The 14,367-nt window shown below is 37.1% G+C and overlaps 1 protein-coding gene across 1 annotated transcript; it reads left to right on the top strand.

Moving 5' to 3' along the window:
• Nucleotides 1-559: 559 nt before the first annotated feature.
• On the top strand, nucleotides 560-14,283 carry TRMT1L (tRNA methyltransferase 1 homolog (S. cerevisiae)-like; the record flags this gene model as incomplete). Its single annotated transcript, XM_010022554.1, has 12 exons — nucleotides 560-617; nucleotides 1,777-1,839; nucleotides 3,541-3,654; nucleotides 4,683-4,747; nucleotides 5,291-5,420; nucleotides 6,856-6,979; nucleotides 8,030-8,109; nucleotides 9,169-9,415; nucleotides 10,351-10,563; nucleotides 11,798-11,988; nucleotides 13,284-13,362; nucleotides 14,117-14,283. Coding segments are annotated over exons 4-12 (1,288 nt in total), but the record flags the coding sequence as incomplete, so codon positions are not given.
• Nucleotides 14,284-14,367: the final 84 nt, after the last annotated feature.

Raw genomic sequence — 14,367 nt, 5'->3', positions numbered from 1 at the left:
ACCAGCACTTAACCCTCATCATGGCCCCTGATGGGAGCAAATTCCTTCTTTACTCCTCTCCTTTCACATTGTTCAGTTAGTCATGAACGGTTCTAAACTTCTGTTTTCAAATTTTCTTAGCCACTAGAATATTGTTACGAGTATTTGGACCTCCTGCTTTGTCCTGCTAGCACTGCATTTTGCCAGAAAATAACATGTAAATATTATTTTGTTAACTGCAAATATCAGATGATAAAGATGGGTGAATAGTTTTGCCTGTCCAGGATGACATTATTTCACAAAACGAGCGATAATTAATCGTGTATTATTCTCCAACATACTGTTCATGTGTTCCTCTTCTCCTTCACACTTGTAGTCTTTTTTGCCTGTTGGAAGCACCAAATTATTGGAAACAAATGTATTAGTATAATTCAGTTCTCTCAACAACATTCTTACTGTTTTCTTGTCTGTTTGATTTTTTTAAGATGGCCTGGTTGTCTCTGGAAACGTGAAAAGCAGCGACGTGGATGTGAAAGTTACAAAGTCAGACCTGGAAACTGATGAAAAAGGAGTGGAGGAAGAATCCACAAGGGAATCCAACAGCAACATTTTGGATGTGTCATCTGATTATCCAAGAGGTTTGCTAATAAACTGTTAATATTTGTGTTGTGTGCTTGAGGAAATGGGGAGAAAGGTAGAATTAGTGGGGAACAAAGGTTAAGGGAATATGAAATCTCATTTTCCATACATCCAGTAGGTATGGATACTTTTTCCCACGTGTGTAAATAAATTATTAAGGTGTTGGAAATATCTTTGAAATGAGATGCCATTTTCCCCTTACTAACATTTCTAGACATCACTGAAATTGACAAATACATAGTGACAGAAGAGAAATCAAGGTTAGATGAGGTATGATTTACATTAGGCTCTGATGCTAAAGCACCATAGATGTCAGAGAAAAATCATTGGTACCTGAATGCAGAAATGAAAAGCTAGGAATTGTTTTTAACCCTGGCTTTAAATTTCACCTCTGTATTTTAAGCACATTAATGAATTGCTATCTTCGTTTCACTTAACCTGAAGACTTACCTTTTAAAAACATCATAAAAGGTTTAAAATCGCTGGAGAATCAGTACTGCTGGTAAACTGTAATATCCTGTGTGCTGAAGCCAATAAAGCTGATTATTTGATAAGCCAGTTATCTTGATTTTAGCAAATTCCCCACTGTTTCCCTAGATTAATTAAAGTTAAAAAATTGGGAGGTAAATTTAAAGGTTGAACACTCCTAAGGAAATAATAAAAAAAAAAAAGTGGTAGAATTTAATGTATCCACGCTATACAGTGAATAATTGTTATTTACAATTGGTCCACTTCTAGCTGTTATTTCAATTTTGGCAGACAGTTCATAGGATGTTTTTATAGTGCTTTGTGCACAATTTGCATTCACTAACAATGCTGAGCATTAAAATCTGAAATAAACAGAATGTGATTTCATTTTTTCAGCTTGCTTTTTGTTTGAAGCAAGCAAAATGATGAAGGTATTTACAATTAGAGAAATTTGATGTGTGTCAGCATTAAAAAGAATGTAGAAATATATGAATCTTGTTAAAGAACCATTCTGGGGATTAATTTTGCTGTCGTTTTTTCTACCATGGAAGTTAAAGGACACAAATATTCCAGTTGATACTGTGGTCATTCTCTAATAGTGTTAGATTTTAAATGATGCATAAAAAAATAGCAATAAACTAAATAACTTTTTAACTAACAATGTTTAACTTCTAAATATCTGCTTTTTAGAGAAACACATTTCAATTCAAAGACATCTTGCTGATCTAGAGAAACTAGCTGATGTGAAAGAAGGTGAGTTTACCGTGTCAATATCCCAGAACTTCATATTACAGGTATTTCCATTTTTTCTTAGTTTTTAACACAGTATCTGTATTTCTAATGCTTGAAGACTAAGGGTTTCATAAAAAATAGCTTTATGATTTGTTCCCTTGCTTATCAAATATTGTATTCTTTCAGTAAATTTAATGCTTTGGTGATTCCTTTCCATCTTTTTCCTTTGCATTGTAACACTCCTAGTGTTGGCAGTGTGCATGGATCAGCACAATATTAATTCTAGCTATACCTCAGCAGCTTAGCCTCATTTTTATTTTACTTCCAGTGCCAGAATAACAGGGAAGCTAATTCTTGTCTTTGCAGTGTTTAAGTATCAGTTTAAATAAATAGGTATTCTGTTCGGATGATTGGGGGTTTTTGGTTTGGTTTTGTTGGGTTTTTTTTCCCACTTTGTATTAATTTCTGAGGCAGATCTATATTGGAGGATTGCTTTAAGACTGCAAAGTGTTTTTATTACAACTTTTAGTTTTCTCTGATTACGTCTATATATTAAGTGCTGGTAGTGGCAGCCCTTGCAAGTGAAACTAGTTTTTATTCATAGATCACAAAAAACATCAGTGTCCACATGGGCTCTGTATCGTACAGCTTTTGTGCCTGAATCATCTTTTACAGTGGCCATTGATGGAAATAATATCCTACCTCCATGTCTGTTTAATTTTACTAACAAATACGCCAAAACTTTTATAGAGTTAATTTCATTTTTAATTAGGAGATAGATTATAAGTATCTCACAAGTCAATAAAAGAGGCTGAGCAATGTTAGAGAGCACTGGTGATTTATTTGGTGAGCTTCAGGCTGCCTTTGTTGGCATCAGTGGCATGGCACTCTGCGTGAGCATAGTAATCCACTCATTAGAAAGTCATAAAGGAATTTCACTGTTTTGCAAGTCTAAGACAAGTAATTGGTTTTAGAGATGCCCATTTTGCGTGGCATGTTTCAGTACTGTTCTAACACATAGAAGCTTTTCTGCTAAGTTCCACAAGAGGTTGGTTTACATTCAGCAGTCTTAAGCCCCAGCAGCAGATGTGTGCATGTTCTGATACGTAATCCCTGCGTACAGCTCTACAGCATTCGTCTCCCAATGGCTAGTTTTTATTTAGGTTAGTACTTTTAACACCTTTGATATCAGATAATCTTGCCTTTGCTTTTTTGTCCCTTACACAGGATTACAAAGAAGAAAAATTACTTTAACATGGAGTACATTCTCTTTTTTTGCAGCTTAAAAAGATAACAGCTGGTTTTTTTTATCTAAAAGATTCAGGAGAAGGAAAGACAGCTTCTTGTTTTAACCTCTTCAGTTGGGTTGGGGTGTTTTTTGAAACACGGCGTCTAGACTTTGTCTATAAAATCCTGTTACTCTGCAGCAATCTAGAGATATTGCATTAGCCTCATGTTGCTGGAGAAAACAAAAGCTAAAGATTGTCGGTGTTGATGATCTTCAAAGTAATAGTGGTTCTTGTCTAGATTCAGTTGAGTAGAAAGAGGCAATGCAAATTGAAGTTTGTGTGTACCCACAATGGAATATACCCTGGGGAATTAATCTTTAACTTCCATTAATGGTACCTTCATTCTTTTTCCTCTTAGCATACATTTCTATTAACATGAGTGGTAAGCGCATTTTGTATGTTTCTCATACTTTTTGCTTATTTGTATTTTCAGATGAAAAGAAGCCTTGTCCATTGTGTCCTGAGGAGAAATTCAGAGCTTGCTATAGTCATAAACTTCATCGTCACCTTCAGAATTTACACTGGAAAGTTTCTGTTGAATTTGAAGGTAGTGGTAATCATATTTAAACAGTAAATGCTAGAAGAAATTATGGACATGTAGGACACTGTTCTGTGTTTCATCTTTTTAAATTCCTCTTGACTTCCATCTTGTTAACCAGCTTGGAATCAGAACCGTATTTTGACACAATGGATTTTGACCTGGGATGCAAAATGTAAATGTAAAAGAACTCTCTATTCTGCATGCAAACGAAACAATTGCTTGGCATGTCATGAAAACTGCTATAACATTTAAGATATGTATGTAATGAGAATTACTTTAATGAAAGTTTTGGTTATATTGTTAATAATCAGACAATGCACATGTGGTCATTTTTGGCTCGTTATAAAGGTTCCATAATTTCAGTAAGTACTTAATTAAAGTATTTATTTGGTATTAGTGTTTGGCAGCCTTATCTATTTTTTAACAGGTCTGCTTGTAAGTTGCATTAGAGTCCCTACAAGAACTTTTAAGAAGGAAAAGAAAGTGAGCAGTATGTGTTTTTTAAAGAACTAGGTGTATGGGTTTGCAGGGAATAAAATGATTAATTGGAAGATGGACAAGATTAAAGTTAAACTAAAAATGATCAGACTGGAGTTCTGGTTTTGCATGCAGGTCTTTTTTGTTGTTGTGCTGGGTGTTCTTTGGTATGTTTTTTTTTAGCTGTGGAACATATGTTTTACAGGAGTCTTCACACAAATCTTTCAGCCAGGTCAAAATATTTTTGTAAAATGCTTGTAAGTAGTTTTGAAAGTTATGTACCATATAGCCTGAAGACTCAATGTAGCTTTGTAGGATGCTAACAGACTTGCTAAAATGAATAGCCCATATGTAATTTTTGTGCATTTTAAATTTTGAAATGTATAATTAGCTGATAAATTTCCTTGTGAAAAGGGTGAATGTAGCAAATAATTGACAATGTTCTTATTGCTCTCTCGTGGCAGTATTTGGGAATCTTAAATGAGACCATGGAGTATAGGGCATATTACTTTGTTTTTACCTAGTGTACTGTGATGTGACAAGAACTTGTTTTCCAGGATACAGAATGTGCATCTGTCACTTACCTTGTCATCCAGTGAAACCAAACCTTGTTGGAGACCAGGTAAGAAATGCTGAATTGCAAATACTTGTTACCCTACAGAGTGAGGGAAATGGGTAGAGGAACTTCTGCAATCTACTTAGTTGCAAAATATGTCTTCCTGTCTGGTGTGGGATACCAGAACATTATCAGTCCAAAATACAAGTATTTGATGTAATCCTTGGGTAGTTGAACGTAGTTGGATATCTTATTTTGGTGTGTAGCTGCCTAGATCACGTAAAACAGTCACAGTGTTTTGAGTAAACAGCAGCTTTGTGTGGAAGAGATGAAAGGTTCATTAGGTCAGGCAATAGATGCTTCTCAGTTCCTTCCCTGTATGCTGGGTGTATGGCGTGTTGGCAGAGTTCAGTTGAACGTGGTGCTGTGGCAGGATAGCTGTGCTGTGTTGTGCTGGTTCTGCAGGTATGATTATGCGCAGTCTCTGTAGCTGTAGATTCAAAATATTTTGAATGCGCTGGAGGTAACAGATGACTTCATATGCCTGTGTTCAGGTATAGCTCTGCTTTAACCATGTTTATATATTCAAAAAATACATGTATTTTACAGACATTTTCAAAGATGGGAGCCCATTACCATTGTATCATCTGTTCAGCAACTATCACGCGAAGAACTGACATGATAGGTCATATCAATCGTCATGTGAATAAAGGAGAAACTGAATCAAGGTTTATTACAGGTAGATTCTTACTTATGTAAACCATTCAATCCTTTTATATGTAGCCTGTGTTGAGAATTAGTCTGATTTCTTTTTTATGTCTGTGTAGGCGTGTGGATTTTATCTTGATACACTATAGTAAAGATGAACCTGGGAGCCATGAGGTTCAAACTTCTTCCTGTTATCAATACGCATTTAGGACTAGTAGTTTAGTGTCTGGACATCAGTTTGCACATCTGAGAAGCAATAGTAGTGCCATCCATACCATATTCCATACCTTTAACTAAATCCTGTTTAGATTTTATGTTGTGAAGTATTACTCTCTGTATGGTTCATACAAAGGTTAAGTGCTGAAATTGTCCCTATGTTTGCGCTGACGGTACACATTTCATGAAGCTGTTTGATAATGTACAGAGATTAGGTCAAGGTATTTTGAGGGATTTTTTGCAGTTCGTTGATCTATATTCAGGATTGTGTTAATAGGGTTTTAATTAATTGGCAGTGTTTCATGTTTGAATCATAGAATGGTTTGGGTTGGAAAGGACCTTAAGATCATCTAGTTCTAGTTCCAGCCCCCCTGCCATGAGCAGGGACACCACACACTAAACTATGTCGCCCAAGGCTCTGTCCAGCCTGGCCTTGAACACCTCCAGTATTGGAGCATTCACAACTTCCTGGGCAACCTATTCCAGTGCCTCACCACCTTCACTGTGAAGAACTTCTTCCTTATATCTAACCTAAACTTCCCCTGTTTAAGTTTGAACCCGTTACCCCTTGTCCTACCACTACAGTCCCTAGCGAAGAGTCCCTCCCCAGCATCCTTATAGGCCCCCTTGAGACACTGGAAGGCTGCTATGAGGTCTCCATGGAGCCTTCTCTTTTCCAGGCTGAACAGCCCCAACTTTCTCAGCCTGTATTCATAATGGAGGTGTTCCAGCCCTCTTATCATCCTCGTGACCCTCCTCTGGCCTTGCTCCAACAGCTCCATGTCCTTTTTATGTTGAGGACACCAGAACTGTACACAATACTCCAAGTAGGGTCTCACGAGAGCAAAGTAGAGGGGCAGGATCACCTCCTTTGTCCTGCTGGTCACGCTTGTTTTTATGCAGCCCAGGAATTGAACATACAAAACGAATGTGCTAAGCCTCAGGTTCAGGGGATTGCTTTCTTAAATTTGAGTGGATACAGAGGAGTCCAACTGAGAAACAAATCTGATGTTTTATGGGTAGAAAATTGTGGTAGAGTTTGATCCATATCTGCTGCTCTTAGGACTAGAGGCTAAATTGTTGCTTGCTTTTTTACCCACATGTACTTGTTAACTGATCTGTGTGCTTGCTGAATTACAGCATAACCCAGATTTCTCGCTATATGGGAGCAAATTCCTAATTTAATTTATCAAATGTGTTAATGTCAGTTCTCACTAATTCTTTCCTTCCGTCACGATTATTTCTTCCAGTTCCTGCTCCCAAATCTTCTCTAGAGGTGCTGAAAGAGTCAGCCACAGATGTGCAGGTTCTTCCCAACTACTCCACACCTCATAAAACAGATTCTTATTTTAATCCTAAAATGAAACTCAACAGGTAAGAGATCAGAGAGTGGGAGGATGTACCAGGGGATCTCTGAGTTTGTAGTGAAAAATATTCATCCATTCTGAAAAGCAGACTCTGCAAAACTTTTGTTCAGAGGGCAGGAGAAATAGTTTTCTATCAGAAAACTTCACTTGACAAATAATACTTAAACCCAAGAACACTATATGGGAAATACTATAATTTTGAAGCAGTTGAAGTATTTTTCTGTAATGAGTAGTTTATGGAGAATTAACAGGATTTGAAAGAAGCACACTTGAAAACTAACTTTATTGTGTACACTTAGCAGCGTTTTTCTGTTCCTGTCCGCAAGATACTATGGGTAGTCACTGCTCTCTTTCGTCTAACTGAAGAGCAGCATACTTAAAATTTACACTTTTCATATCTAGGCCTTTTTCTCTTGGGACTCAGATTCTCGCAAGTGTCTTCTCATCATTTGCATTAAAAAAGATGAAGACAGAAACATTGTCTTTTTTTGAGGGGAGTCATAAATGGTGTCTGTACCACAGGGGAAGGCTGTGAGAATTGACACCAACATGTGGGACTGCACTTCAGCCCATGCCAACCCCTCATGTTCTCAGTGCTGTGTATATGTGAGCTTCCAGGTTTAGCTCAGATACGTCTGAAAGCTAGGACATACCTCTCATGAAAGCCATTGCAACTCACGGTATGGCCATGTCTAAAAGAACCAGGCCTGCTCCCCAACACAGTGGAATTTCATTGCTCTACAGGACATATTTTTAAACACAGAGCTTTAGTAGGGTCGTATCAGATTGTGCTAGGAAAGTAGGAAAAACAATATTTACTTTTGAATGCTAGCCACTTTTTCCAGTGTTAAGAGTAACTAGTAAGTTGATTCAGGATCTTGCCATGTGAATATCTGCTGTAGAATTGAATTTGTTAAAGGTAGTTGAGGTTTTCGATTTACAATTCTTCTCTGTAAAAGGTAGAGTTTAGGTTAAATGTTCTAGTTTTATATTCAAGGGAAATAAATAAGGAAAAATATTTTTCAACTTACTATGACCATTCTTTTTTCTTTTCAAGGCAATTGATATTCTGTGCACTAGCTGTTCTGGCTGAGGAACGTAACCCTATAGAGTGTTTGGATGCTTTTGGTGCCACTGGTAAAGTCAATTTCTTTAATATTTTGGCTAATATCCAGTAGTATGAAGCTGCAGAAATCAGTAGTAACTGAGGTTTAAAAGTATTAAAAAATACTGTGAAGTAAATAATAATTTTCTTCCTTAGGCAGTCATCAGCTTCCATACAAAAAAAACAACTGTCAAGAGCCTGGTATTAGGCCTTTTAAAAAGACTGTACGTAATATTAAATCAAAGTTTATTGGTCTCCTTAAAATCAGTTGCCTTAATGGCCATGAAATGGCATCTTTCTAAACTTGTGTCCAAGGTCATACCTATCTTCTGGCTCCATGGCTGTGGAATTTGGCTGTAAAATCAACCTGTGGTTTAAAAACAGTGATGAATCCAAGCTTCTATATCAGAATCATCTCTTAATTGATTACAGAAATTCTGAACATGAACTATAAATATAAAGTAGTTATATCAGTGCCTGTCAACCATCTGGAACTAAAATCTGAAGAGATCTGGATTGCTGCCTTATTACCAGACAGCTACTGTAAACTTAAGGTCATAGTTGAGAACAGCAGTAACCGCTCAGCATTTTGTATAAAAATTCTTGCTAATGAATTCATCACCATTCTGAACTAGGCCAGACCTCACAGTACATCCTGTCCTGTACTCTACAATGTAATCACAGGCTTTACTAGAAAAGTCAGCAGTAAACACTTAGAGGCAGCCTGAAAATCTTCCCAGCACTTACTCTCATGTTCATGTTTTATGGTGGTCTGTCAAAGGAGTCTTGTCTGCTACACTGGATTGTTAAACAAGCCAGGATTGTGGGTCCAGGTTGCCACAAAAATCACAGGTCTTCCAGTCTATCAATCATATAAGAATGTGACAGACATATTGTCCCTTTACATACCCCATTGTCACTGTGCTGAGGCAGAAGGTCGCCAACACTTTTTTGCATGAATATGCTGAAATTCACATCACACACATTTCTGTATTACAAGTATTTAAAAAGGCAATTTTTTTTTTGTTGGCGAGTTCAACAATCCAGAAATCCTTATTCTGACAGGGAGTTACAATTCTGTCTTTCCTTAGGTATAATGGGATTGCAATGGGCAAAGCACCTCAGAAGTTCTGTGAAAGTTACGATTAATGATTGTAATGAAAACTCTGTGACAATGATTCAGGAAAACTGCCATTTAAACAAAATGAAAGTGAAACTAAACATTAAGGAAGAAGACCATGATGAAGCTGTGGGAGATGAAGAAGGAAATACTGATACCATTGAGGTGACAAAAATGGATGCCAATGTTATAATGCATTTGAGATCATTTGATTTTATGTAAGTGTTGAATGTTTCTGTTAATAATTATCTGGTCTGATAATGATGCACCCTACCTCATCTCCCAGTATATGATAATTTGGAAAGTTGGACTGTTGGAACAACCAGCAGTCACTTGGTATTTTAAATGTAATTCTGCTGTCCCAGAAATGGTGTAGGAATAGAACTTTAATCATAAATGGTTTTGAAATCACTGGAAAAAATACTAAGCACTTCTGACATCCAGAATGGACTGTAAATGTACATGAAAATTTTAAGCCAAACTTTTTTTATATAGAATTTCATTATCTGTTTGATAAAGAGTAGTGTCAAATTAGTCTTTTTTTTTTTTTTCCTTAAAACTCCTAATTAGTTTAAAGTTCATAACTCTGTGTGCTGTTGTGTAGAACTTCATTGCATCTCTTGTTTTCATCCATTTTGCGGCATATTGATTTTCAGTTAAAGTATGCTAATTTTTCCAAGTTGGTTTTATAGATACATCAAAATGAATGATTGGGGTTTTTTTTGGTACTAACATCCAGATCTAAGCAGCAGGTATTCAGGCTGAAAAATACCCTAATTATTTAGTACATACTTTCAAATGCGTGCATTCCAGTTTATTTTTCTTTTTGGAAGCTTCCCTTTAAGAATGAAGGTAAGCATCAGGGCAATATTCTTGTAACTTGAATTAGTCAGTGGGTCAGGATGCAACAAGAAGTACTTGCTGTCTTTGTGGTCATGTGTATTTTTCATTCAACACAGTGCTTCCCTGGGTCTTACAATTTGACACTTCAGTATTTGACAGTAATTCATGAGAGGTGTGCTGAAAATTTTAGTCCAGTTTCCTACTTTGTTTTAAATGCGATCATGGGTGAAGTTTACAAAAACAGTGTTTTCCTCAGTTTAAAGCTGAACTCTTGAACATTTATAGATACTCAGCGGCACTTTCTTTTCAGCCATTTGGACCCCTTTGGAACTTCTGTGAATTATCTAGATTCTGCCTTTAGAAATGTGAGAAATCTTGGAATTGTGTCATTGACATCCACAGACATCAGTTCTCTGTATGCAAAGGCTCAACACGTTGCCCTGCGTCATTATGGATGTAATATTGTCAGAACCGAGTACTACAAGGAGCTGGCAGCCAGAATAGTAATTGCTGCTGTGACAAGGTACTGCTAAATCAGCTGAAATTATAGTAGAAAAGTTATTAGAAAATTATTAGCCATAAAAGACCTAAGACTGCTGCTGTAGGTTGTACATGTTGACTTTCCAGAACTCCGTAATTGTAAAAGCCAGACTTCTTGTTCTGAAATTAGTATTTCATATTCTTTATGTGCTGGTATGGGATAATCTAAATTTTTAACTAAAGGACTGGGAAATGTATAAATGCATAAATAGGGTAGTGGGTTGGGATGGTGGGGAGGTTTTTTGGTGACGGTAATAAAAAAAATAACACCCAGATTTGCCTTTCTGCAAACTCTTTTATTCCTCTGTCAATGTTGTCATTTTAGTGCTGCATAGGACTTTGGAAATATTAAGTTGCTTGAATGGCTTCTAGCTAAATATTAGAGCTAGTTTCGCTTCAGTGGAAACCGATGTTCAGATCCTCATGCTTGAGGTTAATAAGATAGATGTAATTAATGACTTGTGAAATTAGTCATCCGCATATAGATATTCTCTGTAAATTCAGTCTGTTAAATAAAGGAAGACATAAAACCTGGTTCCTAACTGGAGGAAAAGAAAAAAATGCAGGCAAGAGGATGGGCCAACTGCTCAGGAAAGATGAGGAGGAAATTAAGCAGAGGTCTTCAGAGTGCCAGAGCGCAAATACTGTCCTGAGTATGTTTAGATTTGTGTACATGAGGTTGTTCCCTGCAGAATATTCTTAGATTACAGACATTTTGCTCAAGCAAAGTTTTAATTGTGTTCTGGGCTACGTGCTCTTAACTCCCTAAAGATTTCTTTGTTCTCAACGCTTACCTACTCAGGAACAGCTGGCTTGCCTTCCCGTAGTCTTTATTCAATTAACATGCAATAATTTACCATCATGTGTGTCCCTCTACATTTGTATATTCTCGGATTTTCATTTTTGAAACAACATATTTTTGTTACAGTATCATGGCAATAGATAGGTATTTGGAAAGAAAGATGATGCAGGTGGCAAAACAGTATTTCTAGACATGATAAAAGGATGTAAAGCAAGATGTGCTTAGCTTTCCAGCAATGAGACAAAACTAGGCACTTACAAAACACGCTTTCTCCTGATCACTTTCTCAGCTCTTTAGTATCTCCTTCTAGAAAGTGGATGACCTCAAGAATCTTGCAGCAGGTTCAGGTGTCTGTGGCAATGTTAGTCTGCTAACTTCAGTACAATTTGGTTTTGTGTTTGTTTTTTCTTTATAGAGCTGCAGCTCGCTGTAACAAAGGCATTGAAGTTTTACTTGCAGTAGCTCTAGAACATTTTGTTCTAGTAGTGGTCAGAGTTTTAAGGGGACCATCCCCTGCAGATGATTCAGCCAAGAAGATAAGATACCTCATCCATTGCCAGTGGTGCGAAGAGAGAATTTTTCAGAAAGAGGGTAACATGGTAGAAGGTAAATGGCTCTTCTTTTGCACTTTCTAGAAGGTCTGATTCCTGTGTATGTTTCATGCTTTAGGTCTTGTTTATATTTACATCCTTTTAATGTAACAGTGAATGTATTGTATGAGGCAAAGAAGGTATCTCTACCTCATTGTATGATGTGGAGAAGGCATCATGCTTTGTGGTACTGGATTAGATTAGTTGTCTGCATGGATTTTGCTGTAAATGCACTTGATTTGTTTCTAGACAGGACATACTCCTAACTAGCTATAGCTGCTGAAGCTGCCAGGATGCTTGATACATCCATGGATCTGTCTTCTCAGGAAAGGGCATGAAAAGTGGCACAGTCTTTGCTGCCGTTTGGTTCCTACGTACAGTGGCAGCTTGGTAGATTTCAGCGTCAGATTGCTTTTCTGCTGTTCATTTCAGTTACCATAATATGTAGTGGACTAAACGGTATCTCTTCCCCTGTATCTGTACATGCCTGGAAGTATCTTGGCAGGTGTGGTAGGAAAGGTGTGCACCATTCCTGTAATTCATATGATACTTAATGGTAGATGAAGGCAGCCTCTAGGTTAGAAGTTGACTGTTCATGGGCTCTAGACACAAGTTAGCAGAGGTAGGAGACAAAAATTAAGCTAGGAGATAGCTACCAGCCAGCTGGTAGTTTGAATTAATATAAAAGGAAAAACCCTGTTTCAAAGCTTTGGTTTCTTGGATATCTTTACTACTAACTGTGGTGTCTGACTGCCCCACATGAAATAAGGTGCATGAGCATGCAATGAGCTTGTTACTAATAATTGTTACTAAATCAATTAGATACTGAGGACAGGAATGAGTAACCAATAAGTACAGTGTTATGATAGAAATCTTAATTAGCAAGTTAATTGTATACTTAAAGACTTAATTGCAAGCAAGCTGACTTTGGCTTAGAAAACTTGTAGGTGGGCTCTATTTTGTAGATGTAATTGGCTGTTAGTTTTTTTTCTCTGTTGATATTTACTGTTAATTTGGACAGCTACTTCTGTGAGGTGTAGGAAGGCTCATTATCTCCTTGTTATTCAGAGTCTGCCAAGAAACAGAGGAAGTTGTATGACTTTTTTTTTTTGTCCTCAATGTTTTAACAATGACTACGTATCAATCACTGAATTCTCATAAGCACTGCTTGGCAGAAGTGAGAATGTGTCACACTTCCGCTGTGTCTTGCCCTTCTAAATACCTCCACTGAAGTAAGCTACTACTTCCTATCTATGTCATCTCTCCGGTAATGCAGGCATTGCTGACTATTTTCCTGGTTTTCTGTTGCAGAAAACCCTTACCAGCAGCTGCCTTGTGATTGTCATGGCAGTATGCCCGGGAAGACAGCAGTAGCTCTTGGTCCTCTCTGGTAAGTTCAGAACACAATACAGAATTGGAGAATAATTTAGGTTGGAAGGACCTCTGGAGGTCAGCTGTTCAGTCATATAATAAAAGTGCAGGTCTGCTGGGTAAAGAGGTGCAGCAACTGGGAGGAATTCAGGAAACATTTAATTTATCTGAATTTAGTAGGGTATTCAGTTCTTGGTTTTGTTAATAGAGTTCAAACCAGTTAATAAACAATAACAACCTTGCTATAAAGTTCAGATTTAGTACAACTGATGTAATACCTCCTGCACAGAACCTGTCTCTATTCCTCTAGTTGCCAAATGTTAAGCAACTGGTTTTTTACTCTGTACTTGTGGAGAATTTATTTAGTAAATCCTTACATGGCTGACAGTAGTAAATAATACACTGCTTGGTAATTAATACTTCGAATTTTCTCTTGTGAGAAACAAGAATAAATCTCTTTTAAGTCTTTCAGCCATTTCAAAGCAGTGTTAAAAATGGCTTACAATCGACAGTACCTTTCTTCTGGGGATTGAGTTACTTTCTCAACATAGTAGGGCAGAAATAAAATTGCCATTCCTGAGATCCTGTTTTGTTTTTTTTTTTTAAACAAGAGACCAATGTTGCTGTCGTTACAAAGAAAGCAGTTCAGTATTGCTAAAAACTCAGTCAGTCTGATAACATAACTGCTGATCAATCTGGGCAGGAGGTTTTTAGAGCAACTTTTTTGCTTTCATTAAGAAGTCTCAACTTTTCACCTGTCTTGCATTTCATAGGTCAGGACCCCTCTTTAACACTGGATTCCTCAGACGGATGCTGTTTGAGGCTGTCCAGTATGGTTTGGATGAAGCTCAGCCACTTTTGAAGACATTAGTTTGTGAAGCAGAGTGCACAACTTCAAAACACTTTTCTACCCATAGTCCTTATGATGAGAACAAACAAGGTAAGAAAAATGGCAGACTGTTCACAAAAAGAACTGGCTTTGCAGTGATTTAGAAAGATAGAATCATAGAATAGTTAGGGTTGG

The sequence above is a fragment of the Nestor notabilis genome, unplaced genomic scaffold, assembly GCF_000696875.1.
Source record: "Nestor notabilis isolate BGI_N333 unplaced genomic scaffold, ASM69687v1 scaffold35949, whole genome shotgun sequence".
Classification (NCBI taxonomy): Eukaryota; Metazoa; Chordata; class Aves; order Psittaciformes; family Psittacidae; genus Nestor; species Nestor notabilis.
This window is presented reverse-complemented; position numbering and strand designations above follow the sequence as displayed.